Here is a 24,259-nt window from a genome sequence, read left to right on the forward strand (position 1 = left end):
CTGGATTCAGACCATATTGATTTTATTACAAAAATATAATTCTATGCACATAGTTTTCACATCTGCGGGATATTAGAATAAATCTAGGTTGCACCATCAATGGAGCATACATCTCGCATACTCGATCCATGGCGCCAACGCCGATCATGAAACTGCTTTGAGTCCATATCAAATGAACACGATGTGTGAAACTCACTCAATAAATGCTCACAAATGACAATCCATCAACGGAAAATTTCACCACCGAAAATCAGGACACGCTTCCCCACATTTTACATGTCAGGACATTGTATGCATATGCGTAATTGACTCACGATGATCTAGAAATGTTGGCGCATAGAAGGTAGAAATGTGTTAAGGGCGGCCATGGCGGTGTGAACACACGTAATGTAGAATGTTATGGTACAGACGTTGTCGGTTTGGTTGCATAGCTGGAGAGAGGAAGAGGAATGATGGCTTGATAGGGGAGGCTGCGGTTGTAGCCGCTGACCTCTGTGTAACGGAAGACTGTGTGCTCATCATTATTTCATAACTCGTTCGCCGTACGGTTCTTTACCGTTCAATTTTAGGATACTCTTACCGTGCGTGCATATCAGAGCTGCGCACATGGGGTTCGTCTTAAAAAGCCGACGTCGTGAGTTATTCTACAGATACTGTGACGTGTGGGGGCACAGCGGAGGATTGTGAGCTGCCCTATCAGGAAGCCGCCGCTGTGCCTCGGGCAGTATTCCGCCATAAATCACAGCTGATGATGATTATCGATAACACCCGTGGTCGCATATACAAACAGCAAACCACGGTCGTTTACCTTCGGCTCCTCTTCTTGCATAGACCATGAACCGAACGATCGTGTGCATAGATAAGGGGGCCTGACCCTTGTGGCAGGCTATAGCACCAAGACGAAGTACAAATCTTTCATGACGTCTTTATTTTACTAAAAATAGAGAGCAGTCGTCTATTTTTTGTCGAGTGTTTCGATTTAGGTAGTGGATGGCACATATTATCAAACAATTTGGCTGGCGTCATTATTTTAGCAGGAAAAGCAAAATGGTGGCCCGTCCGAGTTCTGCCCAGATGGCCGGTAGTACTAACTTCGATGAGTAGCCAGCGGTGGTCAAAATTCCAGGCGCTTTTCCATGGTCCTGAGAATCACATTGTGGCATGTTACAATACCAGAACGAATTAGCCATAGAATGGGGCTTGAAAAGGTCCGGTGCAACGACACAGAAAAGCTTAGAAACGGACACTCCCCCCAGAACACAGGGTTAGGGATGAACCATTTTTCGGTCCAACCAAATCGTGTCAAGAGTAATGTTGTCTTAAAATTCGAAACCGTCTGGGATAGGTAGAAACAGTTACGGTTCGGTTACAACATTCGATAGCGAGCTATGGAACTGTATGTCGAACATTTTGATTCACAAGTACTTGCTTTGATCCACCCCAAAAGCACAACTGGCCCGCCCCCGAAATTCCACTCGATGGGGACTATAGGGTTACCAAAATATTCTTAACCTACATCCACTTCTTCAAGACTTAGCGACGTAATTCGCATGTGTTACGACGTGCTGACCACGATTTCAGTGCCTAGTTTCGCAGCTAGTGTTAATTCTTAGAAAAACAAATAAATTCTTGGTCTGTCCAGTTTGGATATCGGATACAGGACGCACATGGTCACAGTAACCGTGTATGCATTGCCCGGGGCGGCCATCGCCATGGGTTCGATAGAAGAATGATAACAACTGGAGCCTGACAGGAAGCTATACTGATGTCACAAAGAACAAGGATGACAGACCTCTCTGCGAACAATACAGGGCTATATTCGGAGGACTAACGGAACACGAAAGTATTACGAGATTCAAAATATCACGTTTCACTAACTTTCAGGACCTACGCCACGGATCTGGCAGAGTCTACAGGCTTTGTTGTGGCTACAGATCACACGTTACAGACTGTTGTCAACCTTATTTCTGTGGTTGTTTATGGTATCGAAAAATCGAGCTGACGATGCGCTGGCTTCCCCCAGCATAGATACTTATCGCCAGGGTGTGTGGGAATTTCTAATGGAAACCCGTCTGCAGGGCCATCTTAATTAGGTTGGGGATGTTTTTAACACCCCATGGATAGGTTTGTAACTCAGATTTCTCTCCCTTCAGGTTGAGAAGTGAAATATTTTACAGCATTGACAGCAGCACGTCCTACTCCTAGCAGCATCGAGGGTAGCATTTATCAAATGTCATTCTTCTATGTGCGACGAGGTTTGAGATAAGCCATGGAGGATATATTTTATAGGTGCTATTATAAAGCAAACCTCGTTTACCAGGTTTGGTTTCTCTGACACAAAACCGTACTTGCGGCTTCGACTGTTTTCGAAACATCACGCCCTTCATTGATGTTTTTTCTGATTTTTCTGATTTGGGTGGCGTGTTTTGTGATAGAAGGGGCGTGGAAACAGTGCGAATCAGAAAAGACGTGACTTTTAACGCCTAACCCGACCACAGGCGAGTAGTGAAGCCTTGGCAAATCACAGTAACTCATCCCGGTAAGCGAGGTTATCCTAAAGCGGAGGGGGCGACCTTTCCCCATCTCCTGTCTGGACTGCGAATAACCTCCACACAGCTGGGTCCTATTTAGCTTGTCAGAAGTGGCAGAGACATGGGTCCCTGCAACCATGGGCTTGCTTTTCGCTGACCTGCTGGGGAATTTGTGTCGGGGGGAAACACGGGGACAGGAACCCGCTTCCCGCCTGCGTATGGAGCCGGAGAGCTCCAACGCGGAAGGAAAAACATCTGTAATTTGCTGGGAACGGAACTAATTGGATGTTTTGAGGGGAAATTCCGTGTCCTACCGTTGAAAATGGGCTAGGGGAGATGGGGCGACCGCGGAAGATATAACTGACGGCAGTCATCTGTGCCCCAAAAATATCAGTGCTGCTATCCGGCCTCATTCAATCATTGGGAACCGATGTTTTGACGGAATATTATAAATCTCTTCAGCAGCTGTTTTCAAACCAAACTTTGGAATAAATATAGTCGGTCCCCTCTCATTTTAGTCAATTATGCTATGTGAATTTGACACTGCTCATATTGTAGGGACCATGAATTTCCATAACGGACCGTAACGGATTGTCAGATAACGCCTTGGGCTCGGCTCAGGTGGGAGAATGGCAGGCTGCACAGTGATGAATAATATGGGCCCCAGGCGATTACTAATGTCTCATAATGCCGACCAGAATGTATTGTCATTTGCTGTCGAAAGCCCGCCTCTTAATAAGCATTCAGGGGTGGAAATTAGGTGGTGTGGCTTGGACAGAAGAAGCTCAAATGAAGCACTGTAATGAAACACAAAGGTGAATTGTGTGAGGTGATTAAATTGTAATTGGGAGGTGTATTAAAGGGGGTGAGGTAGCTCATTTGCATGAAAATAATCTGTTAGGGGGAAAAAGTAGACAAAACTTCCACAGAAGCAAAGTAATCATGAACAGAAGAGAGACAGACCGATACTGGTGTGATGGTATTGTGCAGGAGCCCTGACCTGGATTGGCCACCTGAGTAGCACCATGCAAAGGTCAGGTCTGGAATCTCCTGGTCAGGATCAGGTACAGTCTGTCTTGAACAGACTGGGTCAAAGTGAGAGATAGAATATCAGCCGGGTTCAAGCGGCTGATGAATAAAGGTGCTGCTGGGGATATGGTGCTAAGGGTGATTATGAGAAGAAACCATAGTGCAGGCAAACTTGCAGGGAGGGAGGGAGGGGGAGGAAGAATGTAATTGTAACACAAGTCAGAGAAAGACTAGCATGTTGGCAGCCACAACTACCTCAAGTCACCCATCCAATCCCTACATTAGCTCACATCCTAGATTCTCTGATTTGCTGGATATATTTATATTACATGGAGGAAACCATCCGACTTTTTTATGGATGGCAAAGAAGGCCACTTGCTCGGAGGGACAAGGCTCATGCGCACGATGCAGTCCCGTGATTAGTAGTTCGTTGGGTTGACGACTTCCAAACAACAACCAGCATGCTACAGCTAGAAGCAATGCCATTGGGTGACGGCAGCACTGGTGTGGAATGTTACTGTACCAGTACAATGGCAATGGCTGCTGAGGTATGGACATGATTAGGTATTAAAAACATGCCTAGAACAATGCCAACAAATGCCATGTGCAGTCATGAGAATGAAAAAATGACACAGACACAATTTGTGAGATGGTGACTATGGTTTATGTATGAGGATGGTGTGAAATGACAATGCTTGTTAACATCATGTGTATGGTACACTAGTTGTGGTAGCTACAGCAATACACAACAACCCACCTTCCACTGTGACATGGACTTGGTTTTACACAATATTGCACAATCCTGCATCTACCACTGCAAGCACTACTATCTACATATATCTAATAATTATACAAGTAGCAAACTACAATCGAGCAATCCATACAATATCTATATATGTGTAAATACAATGCGGAGTAAAAACAAAATAACAAAAGTAAAAGTTGAATCCTTCAATGTTGTACTTCAAAATAATTTTAATATGACTTTCTCTTTACAATCATAGCAAATCATTTAAAATTCAGCTTTTGTATCAAAGAGAAATACAAAGCCTCCCATATAAACAAATTAAAAATAATTAGCGTCTCTGTTTTAGGAACCACTAATGTAGGAAGAGTGGAAAATACAACATTTACTCTACATTCTCTTATTTACGTAGTTGACAAGTGGATGAAAACCACTGTATTGTAGATCTATCAAAGCTGTAGTCAGCATGGTAAGAGACTACATGTTTGGAGGTGTTATAACAGCAAATGTACTTCATGGATAGGAAGGTATCGACTGGCACATAGAAAGATTTAACACCCACTGGGTATTGCTTGGAAGAGCTAGGACAGAGAGAGTTTGGCAAGAGGTTGTCACTATATGGCATGAGTCACATGGCACGAGTCAAGGTACAGCATCTGCCTGCCACCCACTGGAGAACCTGACAACTTGTCAATCCATTTGCACATGTCTTGAAGATGGCATGGGATGAATTATTTTGGAGCCAGCTCTAGACTAAGAAGCTTGACCAGTCAGTGCCCATTACCTTTGCATGGGGGTGCTCCACAGTTCAATGGATGTTGTAGGCAGATGATACCATGTCATGGGGTACGTTGCCTTGGACTCAGTGGTACAGACATGGTCCTGTGGCTTTCCACATGAATAGAGAGCATTATGGCAATGGGTACACATAATACTGATGAGTCCAGTCAAAGTTCTTGGGAAGCACTGTGAGATGCTGGAACTCAAGAAGGAAGGAAATGGTCTGAGACAGAATGACTTCACTTACGTCTTTTGAGTCTTGGTGCCTGCTACTTCTGCTGCTGCTTCTTGGCTCTCATGGCTTCCTCTTGTGCAATCCGTGCTCTGACCAGGTACTGTGCAGTCTGCGTGGCAGCAGGGGTTCCTGTTATAGTCACTTTTCTGTTGTTTGTGCCAGGGGTAAACTCCCCTTTCTTGGAAATCTGGATGCGAGCCCCACTGTACTCCTGGAACTCCACTAGAGTTTTGCCTCCCTTCCCCAAAATGGCTCCCACCAAGTTTTCGGGTACTTCTAACTCTACCACATTTTTGGACCCATCCAAAAGTTTCTCAGTGTTGGCCAGCCCCAACAAACCTGCAGCTCCACTGAACGCTCCCAGGGCACCCAAGGAACCAGCCCCAAAGGCGGCAGCATTGGCGTTGCCCAGGGCACCTATGTTATACCCATTGGCCGCACTGGAGGTGCCGTTAAAACCTGAGCTCTCTCGAACACCGTTGGTAGCCGTGCCATTACTACTGTAGTTTGTCAGTAACGTTGCTGGCGGGCTGGCCCCATTCGTGACGCCTACTGCTGTAGGAAGTGTTGCTGCCCCCCCTCCCAGACTCACCCCCAATCCACCTGTAAGGTTGGAATAGCCATAAGTAGCTAGTGTGTTGAGCGCAGCTGTAATGTGTGCAGCTGCTGCATCTGCCTGACCCACAGGCCCCAAACCCGCAGCTCCTAAGCTAAAACCCAGATTGGACAGGCTTTGTGCTGCCAGGGCAGTAGGAGAAGCACTGCCATTTTGTAGTGGTGACATGGGACTAGCATAAGGAGAACCAGTGGGGTTCGCATTGGCTACAGGTCCAGTGTATGTGGCATAGCTGATATTCGGACAGCTTCCACTCTGTGGATCCTCCACAATTTTGTTAACAATGAAAGCACATGCTTTGTCATTCTGCTCCGGTTCGCCTGTGATGGTGATTACCCGCTCTGGAAGATTGATGCCATTGGTGGCTTTCTGTGAGATCTGAACACGCGACCCCGTCTGCTCCATTATGAACTTGATGGTAGCTCCACCTTTTCCTATGATCAATCCTGCCGTACTGTTGGGAACTACAATTTTCACCTGCATGCGGAAAAAGAATAACCCTATCAGTCAAAACGACCCTAATCAAAATATTAATTGCAGCTACGTGAACAACGCTGGTGATTACTGCGGTTTGTCATAAAATGTCAGTCCTATGCCCAGTCATCTAATATTGGTGGTTCATAGACTTGATTCATCCCACTTTGGCAGGCATGATGTGTTTCATAGAGCTGCCTGGCACCGGATTGTGAATTACAAATGGGCAATTTGGCTCCCCACAGCAATTTTGATGCAGGCTCCATGGGCCGCATATAATATATGTCTGTCTCCGGCAATATCATTTGTGGGAACAGACCTACTTGCCTGGTAATTGCAATTTGCGTTCCAAGTACTCTCCATAATGGGGCAAAAATTTGCTATCAGGATTGCATTAGACATAGAACTGGAACCTTTGGGTCACAGGGAGATATTGGCACATACACAACAAAGGGACGGCTTCAACACAATTCTCTGGGTAAAGTAGAATAGGAGAATGTATAAATAACTGCCATTTGCAAAACATACACTAGAGGTAACTACTGAATGGCTTCAATTTAAGCATAAATTCACAGCCGTGAACAAAAACCTATACATCTGCATGACAATTTTACCCTAGCAGTGGGCCTCCCTATTAACTTGCAAATGCGAGAAGCAGCGGCCATGTTTTCTTAATGCCAGCCCTCCTTGTTGGCCTTTTGTGTTTACAAGCAGGTACATGCTCAAGGCAAAGAAATGCACAGTTGCCAAAACAAAAGGATGGGTATCATGTTTACCCCCATGTACCTTATACAAATAACTGTGTAACAGTATGTCTGGGGTAGTTTAGTTTTGGCAGTAATGACCGTTTTTTATGCATCCATATGCCTTTCAGGCCGTGAATTTTTTTTGTCTACTTCCCTGCCGATAATATAGGACAATAGGGCCATATGTGGTGCTTTTTGAAAGCCCCATTGAGGGGCCAACTAGGCCGCTCCCTGACCCACAGTAGCTACATGAATGGCAGTTACAATTTTCATGGGCTTTTGAACCAGAAGAGAGGGTGAAAATGGTGGAAATGCAATCCATACCTGTTTGGCACGGTTGTTGTTGGCATTTTGTTCACTGGGTGACTTGGCAGGGGGCTGTGGTGCTTGGCCGATTTTCTCCATGAGGAACTTGTGGACACTTTTCAGTGAATCCTCACTGCCAGTAATCACAACTATCCTCTCCGTTGTTCCTAACAACAATAAACAGGGGAGGACAACCATTTAAACTGTTTATTTAGCATACAAAACATTTACCATTATGGACCTGTCAAAGAGGTTAGTATGTTGAGGGTAATGAAGGTAATATTAGTAATAAAGCAGACCTATCCAATCTGGAGGGGTTGACAGATAATTAATGGGTGTATCTTGCCTAGTTTCATCAGGTGTAATTCAATCTGTTCCAGCACTGTGCTGGCAGAGTGCCGCCCAACCTCAGACAACAGGAAGCCAACTGAAGTGTCTGGAAATATTCAACCTTTCCTTCAAGAAATGCTTTCAAAGGCTGATAATACACTACAGGCGTGTGTTACATGGTGCAAGGAAGGAAATGTTATTTTATCAGCTTTTATACTCCCAAACTAACAGTGGTAACTTGATCTCCCTGACTGTTAATAGGTAACATACTTCTGCCTCCAACGGGGACACCGAAATGTGTCACCCAGGGTTCAACTGGAACTGAACACACAGATATCATTCCAGAGGACACATCTCTGTGAAAGTTGTCCTTGCCACTTAACAAGTAGTCCATAATTAACATCAAGCACATGCCATATGTAAACAGGGACTGTAGGCACATGTGGACATAGCTCAACAGGCAAGGCAAGGGAAGGTTACAGAGTTCTGATAAAGCCAGGAGGGATTCAAATGGCTCAATATCCAGTTTCAGGTCTCCCAACCAGGGCCAGACACACTGGCCATTCATCATGTCCCATGGACACAAATTGTAAATTAACCACAGCATGGCAATAATTCTAATCACATATGAAGTGCAGCTAGGTAACTAGACCTACTTACACCACAACATGGCCAGGTCAACACACACAGTCACAGGGGCATAGAAATTTGCAATCCTACATCCTTTGCATAAATTTATACATGGCCATTTTACCCTGGTCTATAGAAAACAGATTAGCTCTGTGTCATTTGCACTAGAATGTGTTGTGTGTTTGTACATAATTATCTAGCACCCACTAATGTGATAATACTGCTAGTCCTTCTCATTATTAAAATCTAATGGGCTACCGGAGAATAGAAATTTACAGTAAAGTTTCCTGCTGCAGAGCTGGGACATGTCAGAAGCATGTCAAGTCTGAGTTGACATAACCTACCTCTGCTAAACCTTACTTCACTCAGGTCACACAGGGTCCCTTTCTGACCGAATCACACAGCTGGTTTGAGAAAAACATTACCTCAAACTGTCGTTAACAATGTGAGCATGGTAACATGTCAAAGTGGTTGACAGGAATGATATGTTACACCTTTCATCCATGCCTATTCACCTGGTGAAATGACTTCCTCACCTCAGGGCATGCAATTCCCTCAGCTAGCCTTGTCCAGTCTGTGTTGTTTTGGTCACAGTTTGCTGCCTATTCAACCCTTCTTTCTCATCAACTTTGATAAAGCATGATAAGCCAGAGTCTTACTGATTCTCACTGATTTGTTGCTTCAAGATTTGAATTCCACCAAGCCTCGGAACATGGCCTATGTGTGAGGAATGTTCATGAACCTTGACAAATCCCAAAAGCACACCTAGAAATATGCAGATTTAACTTTCACTGGAGAGCGGCTGTCACGGAATTTCAATGGATGCGTAACAACACAAGATGGACTTTGGTCAACAATAGTAGACATGTTCTTGAAAAATCCAAACAATGTTAGAGCTTTGGGATCAGGGATTCCCAGGGAACCTGTCCGATACATGTACATATATAGGTCTGGGTGGGTTAGTGCGTGGGGGTGGCGGGGAGATGAAAGAATAATTAATGCATCTTACCTGGGTAGAAATCATTGGATTTGGAGAGCTTTATCGTCGCTCCCGTCTCTTTCTGTAGCTGCACGATGGTCTGACCACCCTTTCCGATGATAGAGCCGGCGGCGTAGCTGGGGATCAGCACCTTGAGAAGGAGCTGTCCGTCCTCGGGCCCTGCCATGAAGAAAAGACAAGACGTTAGTGCGTGAGGAAAGCTGCAGCGGCGGCAGCGGCGCAGGGCCGAGCTGTAGGGTTTGTCAAGCGAGAAACATGGATATGCAATGCAGAGATGGGGCCGATGGTGGCCCGTCGGGGGTGCGTGCATGCATAAACCGGGCCCAACTAACCTCCCTGACCGTCGTTGCCCCCTGCCATGCTCGCAAAGCTATTGCAGATGAGTTCGGTTTGGGGATAAGAACGAGCCGGCTTGATGCGTCTCGCCTTTAGGAAGGCCCGATCGTTGGACAAATTCAAAATCCCGGAAAGAAGGGAAAAGCCGGTGCGGCGGTCGGGACCCGTGTGGGGAAAAGCGGGAGCGGACTGCCTGTGTGCTCCGCAAGCGGCGCTAGTCCTAAGTGATGGAGTGTTAAGTCCGGCAACATGACAACTCCTGGTCCTGATTTATCACGTCTCTTAGCCTCGGGCTCGATCGAAATGATCTCACGTATCGGACTTGAAATTGAAAACAGGGTAATCGAATGCTGAGCAGACTTTCGACAGATCTGTAATGATCAATATCCACAGCCCTTTCACCTCTCTTGCAAATTAGTTCTACTGGGGCTCGTGTAATGCGAAATAAAGCGGTCGCCAGCTAGTAATTGACCGTAAGAGGGCCAGCTGTGCTTCGGCAAGTTTTTTGCGACCATTCAGGAAGCTATATGATAGCGTACTCGGCACCCTAAACAAGTCGGTAGTAAATCCGACAAGCCATCGCTACGCAACAACGTTTACCCAAGACAAATACCAATGATGCCGTTTACTTCATTGAAACGGTACACCCCCGGTGGCTGTGCGCAGGGCAGCGGGGCCAGCCCCCCGCTAGTTCAGCGACAGTCACCAGACTTGCCGCGCTTTCCCTCGCCGATGAGAAACACTTGCATGACATGTAACGCCTGCAAAATCACGTTCCTACATCACAGACCAGCTTGCGCACAAGGCAGAATGCGGAAGGCCGAAAAGTAAGTAATCGCCAGATTTCCTTACCTCCTTCCCCACCGAAGTTCGATCGCTTCGAGTTTCCCATCTCAACTGCTCCCTCCAACGGTCTCTTACGGGAGTCCGTAGGGTCGACATCCAGCGCGGGTACTCCCGCTACGTGCGTGCCCCCATCCTGGAAGTCCGAGGCCATTGCACTGCCGCACGCACTCTGCCACTCCAACATGCACACGGTGGGAGATAAACACACGGGCTGTGATGCGGCGCGCGACAAACCCTCTCTGCACTACTTTCGCTGCTCAACTGAGCTGCATTTCCCAAAAACGACCAAAATATTCCGCCGGAAAGGCCACAGGGGACTCGCGGGAAGATTACAACCCCCTCAGCAAACCTCCCATCCGTGCAAGAACCTGTTTACGATTTGTGTTCAATTCCACAGATGCCGACGGCGGCGGAACGATATCACTGTTAATCATTAGTGAAGCGGTTTCGGATGACACCTCTCGTGCCCAGGGTAAAGTGGGCGGGGTGGGAACGAGAACGCGCTGCGAAAAGATTGGAAACGAGGCTGGCGTCCCTTGCGACAAGATTTTTACCTGCTCTGCACACCTGAGTGGTAAAAATGTTATTCTGGTCACATTTAAGACAACTTAGACCCCTTTAACACAAGTTGTTGGTAGGTGCAAAGCTTTGTGGCACTTGAGAAGTAAACACATGATGGTTAAGAAGTATTGATTGCCTAATCAGGCTGATGTTTGGGAACACCCCCCTCCCAATCCCAACATGATTCTTTGCAAGAGTAGTTGACTTTTTCACTGTGGGTATTTGCTAGAGAGCCTTGTAAAAGTTGTGTCAACAGGGGTGGGTGTTTTGGTAGCAGTGTAGTGGGTGTTGCCCAGCTGTGGGGTAACTGTGTAAATGTCGTCATTGTCTGAAGTCCAACAGCGCAGTGTTTTGACTGACTGAGCTTTGTTATGGGGTCGTAAACGTTGATAGATTTACAAGCCATTAACATGAATGATTCCTGTTTAACTGACGTTTTCAGGTTGATGTTTAACTCTGGCAACCTTGAGTGTGATACGGTGCAACGAGCATGGGGGTCAAAGCCAGCCCCAAGAAAACTGAATATTCCAAGCAGTACAAAGGGCCGAGATGGGCAGACCACAGGTTCCTGAAACTGTGGGAAGATAATGTTGACTACCGCGTGCAGCGGCGTCGCACAGAGCACAGCCATACGCCGTGGGCCTGGCAGCAACGGTGGGACAGTGACACGGACAGTGGCAGTGATGATGGCGCCGGTGCCGGCGGGAGGCCGCAGACTGCGCCGGTCGACGTCTGGTCTAACGAGGAGGAACAGAATAGACTGCCCGTTGACCAGAAACGTGACCAGGAAGTGCAGACACCGGATGGATGGGCAAGTGACAGGAGAGCGGAAGTGGGCAGACATGCACCAGGACAGGGACATGATGCTGGCGACATTGATGCTCCTCCCAGACCATCAGGTAACTATGCTCCAAGACATGGGTGATTTATGATATACATAGTAAGGTTTATACTGCAAAACAAACCAAGAAATGTTACTTATTGTTAGGTTAATGACAGCAAGCTGTCTCCAGTTACACGACAATAAAAACAAGGGATTTCAAAATTTGGAAACTCCTTGGGCAAACTTTGGAACAAAAGAAAGTCTGGACTCTGGAGACACTAGTCTGGATGCTTTAATAATCTATATTTCTGAGTTCATGGTCAGATATTTTGTATGTCAAAGTTTCATTTGACACAACCTTGACCCAGGAAAACCAAGTTCAATCGATACACTGCTGGAATAACCCCATGGCCCCAAAATTTGCATGTATAATTTGTCACATTATGATACGGTATACTGTCAGCAATGCAGCCACAAAATATCAAAATCTTGTTCTGTGCACATCCATATTATAGTATCATTATTAGGAGGATACAACTAATGAATATATCTCTAGATAGTGTCATTTGTCTATTAGTCTCAAAAATTGATAAAATATCAAAGGATTGCTGCTCGTACATGTATTTTTCATACTTATTAATCCTACCTTGAGAACTCGTACAAATCATGCAGTGTACAAACTTGTTCAAACAGTTTTGAAAGGAATGCTCATGTCATGCTTCATAGAAAATACATGTATTCTGCGAGGCTGATAGCTTCCACATTTAACGCTATTGCTCAGAGTCGGAGTCAGACCACCAATCAGAGCTCAGAATGATCTCCTGTGTTAAACCTTGAAGGCCTTCGTCCTAGACCTTGTACAGAAATATGTGAGAATTGTACCAGGTCATCTTCAGCAATTTCGACCTGGCTAGCTTGCATTCACATTTGCTTCTCCAAATTTGAAGCAGGAAGAGGACTGGGAATATTTTTAGCTGTGGGCAAAAAGACAGACATGGGAGTTCCTTTTAGCAAGGCATTATCAAGTTGGCCTAACACCAATTTGGTATAATACAACAGTTTAAAAAAAAACGATTTTACAAATACCTTGAATGTTCTTACGCAGTATCAATCTTTAGCTACCAACAGATCATCCTTGCACAAGGGCGAGACAAACAGGTAGAATACACTGTCATCAAAGCATACATGTATAAAATGCTGAAAAACAAGCTTCAGTCATACATCTACTTGGAGGTTCACTCTACATGTATTTTACCTCTCTCATGACTCTGATCTGATATGATGGATTTGTAGGATTTCAAATACTGTGCTACATGTACTTACATCTAGTGGTACATGTAGATGAACATGCTTGGAAGACCAAGATAGCTCTTCCCATCTGTACCTTTATATTGTGTACCTGTCTACTTGACAAAAGGCAGAAATCCCAGAACCTAACTTGTTCGCCCACATTTTCCTGTGTAAGCTGAAACCTTACCCTCCCAGCTTACTGGGCTGTTTGATCATCAGGCTGATGCTGAATTCCTGCATTTTACTACCCAGCATCATGGTTTGCTAATTTTCAACAAAGAATTGTTTTATTCCCAATATCTCAGGGTTTTCCCAACCTAAGGATTGCCTGGATACTAGTGATAATGCCTCCAGGATGTTATATATTTTCTTCAATGCAGAGGATAGGAAGTGTATAGAGCCGTTAATTACTTTTTAAGTCTATAGATGTTCCTGCAATTTGCAGCTTGGAGAAAAGCAAAGCCAGAAAGCAAACAGGCCATTGTCTTTTGTTCTAATCTTGCAATAGAGGAAGGGATTATATTCGTGTCAATCATTGAACTCGTCCAATTTCTGTCATTACCCAATCTTTTCGCAATAACTACTGATTGAACATCTTTTGTATCATATGTTGAAAAGGTAAAAGATATTCTATTTCTCAGCTTTAAACAACAGCAATACTTGTGATTTTGAAAAAAAATCAATTGGTCTGCAAGTCCACTGTTACAAATTTCAAGGTATACCATCAGCAAGGTGCATGAATGCACACCTCTACCCATTAGGAAAACGGTGCCTTCTCCCCTCTGAAATGACTTTGATCACACATCAGCTGGCTACTTAATCTTTCAAGGTGTTGATCCTATATGGCCATTTAATCAGTTAAGGTGCGGTATGTGGGCGAAATCTTACTTAGGTTTGACCCAGTTCCTCTTTACTGATAGTTAATTAACATAACATAACTATAGAGTAGTACGATTTAAACTATACATCTGGATAAATATCGATAAAAAATCGGACGTTTCGGGCGTCCATCAGACCGCCCTTTTTCAACGAGAAGTTTACTTATGATGCGTAAAGAATGTTAATTCCTAAGTTCTAAATAAACAAAAAGTAACGACTAAAGCGTTCTAAAAATGTTCAGATATAAATAGATGTTCGTTCTACAATACAAGGTATGTCAGAGCGGCTTGAAAAACATTAAATTCCACAAAACAGACCTATAATAGATAATCAAATACGTTTCAAAGCACTGTCCCATGTACTGGAAAGTTCGATCCTAAGGCCACCTTTCCGGTTAAGTGATGGTCGATGGATCCTTTCATACACTGCTTCTTTAACACCACGTTCATACCATCGCGATTCCCTATCTAAGATGTCCGTAGAGTCAAGCTGGAACGAATGTCCGTTATGTCTGTTAAGGTGATGCCATATAGCAGAAGAAAAACCACTGTTGCTCGCTCTGCAGTGTTGTTTATATCTTGTCCTCAAGGGCTGGCTAGTTTCACCGATGTAGGTGTCCTTACAATGCGGGTCCTCACACTTCAGTCGGTAAACAACGTCAGACTTAATGTCGTTCTTGATTTTGTCCTTGGGATGAAATAATCTCTGTCTTAAAGTGGAATAGGGCTTGAAATTGGTGGCGATGTTATGAATCTGCAGCAGACGTCTGATTTTTTCCGACACTCCTTGAACATAAGGAATTGTAGTGTTCACCGTTTTGGATCTATCCAGTTGAGAGTTTTGTGAAGGTTTCCTAGATGCGTTTGTGGGTTTCAAAGCCTTATTAAAAGTCCAAGACTTATAACCACATCTAGATAAAGCCTTCTTGAGGTGTTTCTGCTCCTTGGCTTTGGCTTCCACAGACGTAACGATGTTATCGGCTCTGTTATACAAAGTTCTTATAACACCGAGTTTATGTTCCAAGGGGTGATGTGACTCAAAATTGAGATACTGGTCAGTGTGTGTCGGTTTACGATAAACCTCTACGTTGATAAGACCATCACTCTCAACCCTAAGTTGAGCATCCAAGAAAGGTAGGGTGTTGTTGAGACTCCTCTCCTCGGTAAACTTGATGTGTTTGTCAACATGATTGATGTGTTCAAAGAAGTCATCCGCCACATCTTTCTTGAGTCTACACCACGTGTCGTCCACATATCTGAACCAGTTTGCAGGAGGGATGCCGGGAAAAGTACTGATAGCCTTAGCCTCAAACCTCTCCATATACAGATTAGCCACGATAGGAGAAACGGGAGAACCCATGGCACAGCCGTGTAACTGTTTGTAGAATTTACCGTCATAGGTAAAATACGTACACTCAAGACAGAGTTCCAAAAGCTGACAAATCTGATCTACCGATAGTTTAGATCTCTCTCCGAGGGTATCATCAGCTTCAAGGAATTCCCTCACTACTTCAACCGCTCCTTTAGGTGGTATAGATGTGAACAGAGAACATACATCAAAAGAAGTAATGATCTCATCATCCTCAACACGAATGTCCTTGATTTTGCTGACAAAATCCGAGCTGTTTTGAACATGATGAACCGATTTTCCAACCAGAGGGCCTATGATGTTGGCTAAGAAACGTGCAAGATTATAAGTCACTGATCGTATGCTTGAAACGATAGGACGAAGAGGAATGTCCGTTTTATGTATCTTGGGTAATCCATAAAAAGCTGGAGGTTGTAGTCCTTTAGGATATAACTTGAGATAAGTCGATCGATCAATAACCTTGTCCCGTTCCAATTTCTTGAGCGCCACATTGATTTTAGTTCTGCAGCTCGATGTCGGGTCCCTCTTTAAAGGCAAATATGTGTTCTCGTCTTGTAATAGGCTTTGCACTTTAGTATCGTATTGTTCTTTATCCAACACTACAGTGCATCTCCCTTTGTCAGCTGGAAGAATTATGATATTTGAATTGTTAGAAAGGTTTTGAATCGCTTTCCGTTCATCCCGTGTTAGGTTACTGTCCGGAAGTTTCGCAACCTTCAAGGTGGTAGAAATCTTCGTGCGTAAGGCTTCAGCTTTTCTATGTGGCAAATGTGCCCTGCGTATAGCAGATTCCGTTTCCGTAATGATGTCAACAACAGGGAGTTTGTTAGGCGTAATGGCAAAGTTCAAACCTTTCGAAAGTACAGCATTTTCAGTGTCCGACAAATCATAGGAGCTCAAATTTCTAACCCACCTTTCATCAGTCTTGTCTTGTACTGTCGATCCTGAACGTCTCCAATTGGGGTCGAAATCCGCTCTGTTAATGGGATTTTTTTGAGACAAACGATCAAATTTGTTCTGTTGTCTTGATTTCACCTTTTCATGTCGTCTCAGTTGAACTCGAGCCGTAAACTCCAAAACCTCCGCGAAAGCATCACTGGATAAGCGATCCCGAAGTATATCCTGGAGATCCTTTTGTTGCGCCTTTAAACAGTCCAATTTATAGTTGATTTGGCGTATACGCTCGTTAAGCAGCTTCCTTTCCGTGTTAGCGATGATCCTGTTAGCTTTGAAGCCATAGATCGGTGTCTTTAACCGCAGACTAACCGGTGTAAATCCGGTCTTGAGACAACGTAGGCTGAAGCGTTGATGGTTCCGAAAATCAGCGATCTTCTTGCTTGCATCTTCAAGTTTCCTCACTGAATCCAGGCAAAACTTGCCGTATTGATCCTTGATACGTTTATGAATGTTAAACATCCAGGTAAGCAAATAGAGTAGTACGATTTAAACTATACATCTGGATAAATATCGATAAAAAATCGGACGTTTCGGGCGTCCATCAGACCGCCCTTTTTCAACGAGAAGTTTACTTATGATGAAGATACATAACATAGCAGATAAACGAACATACGAAGATTTCTACCACCTTGAAGGTTGCGAAACTTCCGGACAGTAACCTAACACGGGATGAACGGAAAGCGATTCAAAACCTTTCTAACAATTCAAATATCATAATTCTTCCAGCTGACAAAGGGAGATGCACTGTAGTGTTGGATAAAGAACAATACGATACTAAAGTGCAAAGCCTATTACAAGACGAGAACACATATTTGCCTTTAAAGAGGGACCCGACATCGAGCTGCAGAACTAAAATCAATGTGGCGCTCAAGAAATTGGAACGGGACAAGGTTATTGATCGATCGACTTATCTCAAGTTATATCCTAAAGGACTACAACCTCCAGCTTTTTATGGATTACCCAAGATACATAAAACGGACATTCCTCTTCGTCCTATCGTTTCAAGCATACGATCAGTGACTTATAATCTTGCACGTTTCTTAGCCAACATCATAGGCCCTCTGGTTGGAAAATCGGTTCATCATGTTCAAAACAGCTCGGATTTTGTCAGCAAAATCAAGGACATTCGTGTTGAGGATGATGAGATCATTACTTCTTTTGATGTATGTTCTCTGTTCACATCTATACCACCTAAAGGAGCGGTTGAAGTAGTGAGGGAATTCCTTGAAGCTGATGATACCCTCGGAGAGAGATCTAAACTATCGGTAGATCAGATTTGTCAGCTTTTGGAACTCTGTCTTGAGTGTACGTATTTTACCTATGACGGTAAATTCTACAAACAGTTACACGGCTGTGCCATGGGTTCTCCCGTTTCTCCTATCGTGGCTAATCTGTATATGGAGAGGTTTGAGGCTAAGGCTATCAGTACTTTTCCCGGCATCCCTCCTGCAAACTGGTTCAGATATGTGGACGACACGTGGTGTAGACTCAAGAAAGATGTGGCGGATGACTTCTTTGAACACATCAATCATGTTGACAAACACATCAAGTTTACCGAGGAGAGGAGTCTCAACAACACCCTACCTTTCTTGGATGCTCAACTTAGGGTTGAGAGTGATGGTCTTATCAACGTAGAGGTTTATCGTAAACCGACACACACTGACCAGTATCTCAATTTTGAGTCACATCACCCCTTGGAACATAAACTCGGTGTTATAAGAACTTTGTATAACAGAGCCGATAACATCGTTACGTCTGTGGAAGCCAAAGCCAAGGAGCAGAAACACCTCAAGAAGGCTTTATCTAGATGTGGTTATAAGTCTTGGACTTTTAATAAGGCTTTGAAACCCACAAACGCATCTAGGAAACCTTCACAAAACTCTCAACTGGATAGATCCAAAACGGTGAACACTACAATTCCTTATGTTCAAGGAGTGTCGGAAAAAATCAGACGTCTGCTGCAGATTCATAACATCGCCACCAATTTCAAGCCCTATTCCACTTTAAGACAGAGATTATTTCATCCCAAGGACAAAATCAAGAACGACATTAAGTCTGACGTTGTTTACCGACTGAAGTGTGAGGACCCGCATTGTAAGGACACCTACATCGGTGAAACTAGCCAGCCCTTGAGGACAAGATATAAACAACACTGCAGAGCGAGCAACAGTGGTTTTTCTTCTGCTATATGGCATCACCTTAACAGACATAACGGACATTCGTTCCAGCTTGACTCTACGGACATCTTAGATAGGGAATCGCGATGGTATGAACGTGGTGTTAAAGAAGCAGTGTATGAAAGGATCCATCGACCATCACTTAACCGGAAAGGTGGCCTTAGGATCGAACTTTCCAGTACATGGGACAGTGCTTTGAAACGTATTTGATTATCTATTATAGGTCTGTTTTGTGGAATTTAATGTTTTTCAAGCCGCTCTGACATACCTTGTATTGTAGAACGAACATCTATTTATATCTGAACATTTTTAGAACGCTTTAGTCGTTACTTTTTGTTTATTTAGAACTTAGGAATTAACATTCTTTACGCATCATAAGTAAACTTCTCGTTGAAAAAGGGCGGTCTGATGGACGCCCGAAACGTCCGATTTTTTATCGATATTTATCCAGATGTATAGTTTAAATCGTACTACTCTATTTGCTTACCTGGATGTTTAACATTCATAAACGTATAACATAACTATAGAAATATGAGAGGTAACTTCCTTTTACTCCACTATCTGATGCAGATTACATCTTGAAATATTATGTTTGCATGTTCCTAACATAAACATTTATTGTTTCCAGTCTTAACTTGGAATTTCTGAAGAATGTATGTCAGTTATGTGATCTCCTGATTTTTGTTAACCAGCATCGGTGATAGTCCCTTGACTTTTGCTTTACACCATTACACCAGTGTTGATTACACAGAGTGAAATGATGATATTGACACTGAGTTTTGATTCAGTATCTAAAGTTACCTAATAGTGATAGGGATTGCGGAAAAAGCTGGCCCTGTCTACCTGGCCTGTCTACCCTGGCTACCTCCCCTTGCCGGACCCCAAGGGTATGCATGGGGGTTCAGTGTTCTCACCAGGATTTTTTCACAGCGTAGGGGCATCATTGCGCGGCAAAGCCGCATGGTAAGCGCTATAGGTGTGAGGATGAGGGCTACAGGCTGGAATATTGTAGGGGGGGTCCAGGGCATCCTCCCCCTGGAAATTTTGAACTTTAAAACTCTCAAAAACACTATTTCCTGCATTTTGAGGGCTAAAGTTTGTGAAATAAAGCCAAAGTTTTTTACTTTTGCATCAAAACATCCGAAAATCCCCCCTTGCTGGTTGAAACACAGCATAGGGGCCAAAATCACAGCATAGGGGATCCAAATCACAGCGTAGGGGCCCCCTACGCTCAAATGCCCTGGCGAGAACACTGGGGTTAGGCCTTTAATGGAATTTCCTTGAGGAAAAACTGGGTCAATGCATTTCCAGATATATGTGTGTGAGCTGGATGGAAGATAATGCCTATTGGTGTTTTGTTGGGGCGGGTGTGTGGGTGAAGCTGGTAAAGCAATTCCACCAAGACTGGAAAAAAAGTTCCAGGTACATGTATACAATAAAATGCACCTGGAATATTAAACACAATTGAAGTGGAAGGTAAGACAAGGAAGAAAAGAAAACTGGTAGGATGAGCCAGACAACAATAGGACTTTTGTTTGTCACAACAGCTAAATTCTAAACAGATGTCTGACACTCATTGGGGTTACTGTAGCTGATACTGACGAAATCTTTAGCAGCTGCAAACCATTCTATCAGTTTTCGGTTTTCTTTGTTTATCCTGTATCCTGTATCTGATACCCCTTCTATCTAGTTTAACAACAAGAAGTTTGTTTACAAATGATAGATTTTCTTCCAGTGTTGATGGAGTTGCTCATAACTGTCCCTATCCTCCAATAGTATGATCCAGCCCATCCACAGCTGGAATTGCCACTGACCCAGTTTTTCCTCAAGAAAAGTCAATCAGATGCAAAACCCCCATGCATGCCCTTGGGGTCCAAAAAGGGTAGATAGCCAGGGTAGACAGGCCAGGTAGACAGGACCAGCTTTTTCTGCAAACCCAATAGTAATACTGTAATAGTCAATACTCCATGTATCTAAAAGTTGATTACTAGCCTAGCAGTTCATAAATAGTATGATTTTCGACATCACCCGTTTCATGTCTAGGAACCACCTTGCAATCAGTTGCTCCCTAACAGCCTGATGGCACCAATGCACCATTCTATACACCCAGCAGAATTAATTATGCTTCAGAAGCCACTTAGCATTCCTTCACAAGTCTGACATCAACATGGCAACAGTGACATTATCAAAGGGGGACTTCTTACCCAAAAAAGAGAAACATCTGATGGTTGATAGCCTGGAGGTGAATTTCTAGACTCCCGCCAGGAATGAAATCATTTTTGAAGGATTGCCATTGATTTTGTTTCTAGATAGACCTTGCCTTTACCACAAGATTTTTTGTGCCGTTTGGCCTTCTTCCAAAAAATAACACATACTACAGCAGGCTTTATGTCTCTATTTAAGTATTTACTTTCTGCTCAGTAGTTATCAGTTTTTCTCTCCATTTGCCACCTATTGACATGAATAAGAATGATTGTAGACAGGAATGTATCTATAGATTGGCCCTAAATACTGGAGCACATATTACAATGTAGCAGCATTTTCTGGGGAGTATATACTACATGCATTCGGATGTATCCATTGTTCGAGCCATATTTACTCACGAGATGGTAAGAACAGGTTATTCATACTATTTCTCCAGTATGACCGGTATTTATAGCCTGGATGCCAGACCCCCAATCTCTATAGTATCTATCAATAGATATTACAGAGATTGGAGGTCTGGCATCCAGGCTAGGTATTCAAGATGAAGATTATTTACCCTGGTAACCACCATGTCCACGGGTTAAACAAAGAAATATTGTACATTTATTCAATTGATCCCTACCGTAATCCTAGTAGAATAAATATAAGGCATGCTCACAAGAGGAATCACATACCGGTATATGTGTTCCAAATGTGGTAATCTGAACTGTAAAACATCTTCCTTCCATAGCAGTGAGGATACTCAAACATGAAAATTTAGTCATCTCAATGAGAAGAAGTGAACATCACATTGTAAGGAACAGATGTAATACCTTCTAACTACATCATAGCTTCAGAAAGCCATCCAATTAAAGTCAGACTACATGTTTGACAGCAAGTGATAACAGAATTGCAAAGATTCAGGTCTGGGTCTAACCAGTTTAAACAACCATGAACATTTGATATGATGGATTCTCATTCTGTGTAACATGTGGTTTTCTATGTAATTATAATGATGAGGTATGTAATTTAAGGTGCTGGGAGAAAGATAAGCCTCAGAACATAGCATTCATAGCATCTAATCAACTTGCTATTGTAAATCATTAAGTATAAGGCATATGTATAGTGCCTTTCCAATTCCATCTTCATGTCATGCATAAGGCACGGAGCCAATTGTTGTAGATTGGGAATATCATCAATAGTTCCTTCTGCTTGTTGATTACATTTCTTCACATTGCAATTCTAATGGTTATGAATATCGATGAGTCATTTTATTTTGTCTGTAGGCTTTGTAATGAGCAAAGAGTTTCTATCTTGGTATGAGAAACAAATGGCTGGGACAGAACTGAATCAGGATCAAATAGTTTAAAGGGATAATTTGCATGTATTTAGAGTCACTCTTCTTTGACATTGTTGGCATCGGTGGAGGTTTTCACTATCAATGCATGCTATATCATTAAAGTTGTAGCAGATTTTCAAAATAGTGATCTTTGATATTTAATGTTATCTTTTGTTGAAAGACCTTACTCTTAACACCATGTCTGGGACTACAGAATAAAACTGATTTTTAAGACCTTGTAATGTTAAAGTAGCAGTCATGGAACTTTGACTTTTGAAGTAAGAACATATTCTTATGAGGTGTTACCTTATTCAATCTGGAGGCAAGCTTGTTCTTACTTACTTCAATCAAAAGAAGTCATTAATCTTCCCTGTTCCTTGTGGGAGTTTGTTTGTGGGTAGAACCTTTGCTCAGGAAGGCCACATGTCTGCCTAAGGAAATAAAATTCAGACAAATGTGAACATGGCTGTGAAACAAGTCACCTGCTGCTTAGTTGTGTGTTCACAGCACTTCTTACTCTTTAATGCGTCCCCAGAGAAGCGAACTGGTATGTGCTCCCATGCAATTTTAACCCATACTGATGTGGAGATAGATATATATGGACAGGTAGCTCAGTAATTTGTGTCGCCTAGAGGGAAAAATTTTGTTTGCCAAGGCACTTCAAAGTTGTTGTTGTATGTTGACATGCCACACACTTGTAGACCCTCTCCTTGGCAGGGGGCATGTGAGAAGTTAGAACAACTGCAGCTGTGAGATCTATTCAAGATATTCCAACATACACCAGGACATACAGTTTGACATACATCAGGGCATGTCCATTTCCTTTGACCTAAGGCATGTTCACCTGTCAAATGTCCTCCAGGGTTGTCCCATGTTCCTATCCATATCTGCTTTGTTTTGTAAATAAGATTTACCCAAGCTGGCCTGCTAACCCCCTTTCACTAAATAGTTCCAGTCCTAACACCTGAGTTTGCACACATGTCCGACATGCCCTCTACTTTCATGTCTGGGTCCTTAACCTTTACCTTCTGCCCACAACTTTCCTAATTGGGTCAACTCTGCCCTCCCACTGACTGCCTTGTAGTTATATGGGGTACCTGCTGACTTGTCAACTTCAAAAAGCGTACAATGAGGCAGAGAGCTGCATCACGAAAAGCAAAACTTTTGTAGTACAGTATTCCTAAATTTGTTCAGAGCTCCTGGACTTGCAAAGATGTCTGTAAACTTTGATGTGTGCGAAATCTTCAAGGCCGCCACATTACCACCCTCAGGAAGCCAGAAGTCCCTGGTTGTGGAAAGATTGATGGTTGTTGTCACATAGGAGTGCTTTTGTCTGACCCTGAGCTAAAAAAGGAAAGTCAGGAAAGGCCCTGTTCCAATTTCGGTGTAAACTCCAAATAATCTCAGATGGGAACAATACATGCAAACTACATGTGGGGACTCAGGTTATTGACATTGCAGGTGTAATGTAATAGGCACCATGCCTTGTCATCTTAATTGGTAAGACATACAGTATATTGAAGTTCTGTACATTGCTAGAGCACCACATGCAGATACTGAACAAAAAAAGTAAGGTTACTTTTTGCAAAGTTTATTGCCCCATGCATATCATTTAGTTGATTGACATGAACTTTTGCTCGGAATAAGAAAGTAGGGCAGCAGAAGAAAAACACATGATTGTAATATGTAGGTCTTTTGGAGGCTTAACGGTTTTGGCAAAGAAGGCTAATCTACTCTGGCATATTCTCATCAGTTTTGCCACGAGGTCCTGGTTTGCAAAATTTGTATGAAATTCCCTTCATTTCCATTCATTTACCACTGTGGAATTATTCTAATTTCTCATGGATGATGCAAATTAGGTCTTCATTTGTATAATTCATATCTATCAATATTCCCCACCTTCCCAGTTACATGTGTAACATGTTTGAATAGTCCAATAAGCATTGGATCTGTGAAATTGATTATGCAAGTTTGATCCTCATTTGCATGATTAACATCTAATCATGTAAAGCATCACTTAAGCTTCTACATACCAAAGATCATGATGATCTGTCAACCCCTTGAGTTATTCTCTTTC

At 43.3% G+C, this 24,259-nt stretch overlaps 2 protein-coding genes across 5 annotated transcripts in view; one reads left to right on the forward strand and one right to left on the reverse strand.

The window, feature by feature from the left end:
• On the reverse strand, nt 1-10,982 carry LOC136433355 (RNA-binding protein Nova-1-like). Of its 2 annotated transcripts, none has more exons than XM_066425485.1 (4): nt 10,611-10,982; nt 9,432-9,581; nt 7,481-7,629; nt 1-6,413 (listed from the first exon to the last, which is right to left on the reverse strand). In XM_066425485.1, the coding sequence occupies exons 1-4, from the start codon at nt 10,786-10,788 to the stop codon at nt 5,355-5,357; spliced, it is 1,536 nt and encodes a 511-aa protein (XP_066281582.1). In that variant the 5' UTR covers nt 10,789-10,982; the 3' UTR covers nt 1-5,354. The 2 variants fall into 2 exon arrangements, with proteins under 2 accessions (XP_066281582.1, XP_066281583.1); XM_066425486.1 differs by lacking the exon at nt 10,611-10,982 and adding an exon at nt 9,755-9,977.
• Nucleotides 10,396-24,259, forward strand: part of LOC136433356 (centriole, cilia and spindle-associated protein-like) — a 26,871-nt gene continuing 13,007 nt past the window's right edge. The window contains exons 1-2 of one of the 3 annotated variants that reach the window (XM_066425490.1): nt 10,396-10,585; nt 11,608-12,064. In XM_066425490.1, coding sequence (XP_066281587.1) covers nt 11,656-12,064 — 409 coding nt within the window. In that variant the 5' untranslated portion in view covers nt 10,396-10,585; nt 11,608-11,655. Of the gene's footprint in view, nt 10,586-11,055; nt 11,239-11,607; nt 12,065-24,259 lie in introns of those variants that run through there. The other 2 variants (XM_066425487.1, XM_066425488.1) reach the window with 2 other exon arrangements.

Source organism: Branchiostoma lanceolatum, chromosome 4, assembly GCF_035083965.1.
Source record: "Branchiostoma lanceolatum isolate klBraLanc5 chromosome 4, klBraLanc5.hap2, whole genome shotgun sequence".
NCBI classification, from domain to species: Eukaryota; Metazoa; Chordata; class Leptocardii; order Amphioxiformes; family Branchiostomatidae; genus Branchiostoma; species Branchiostoma lanceolatum.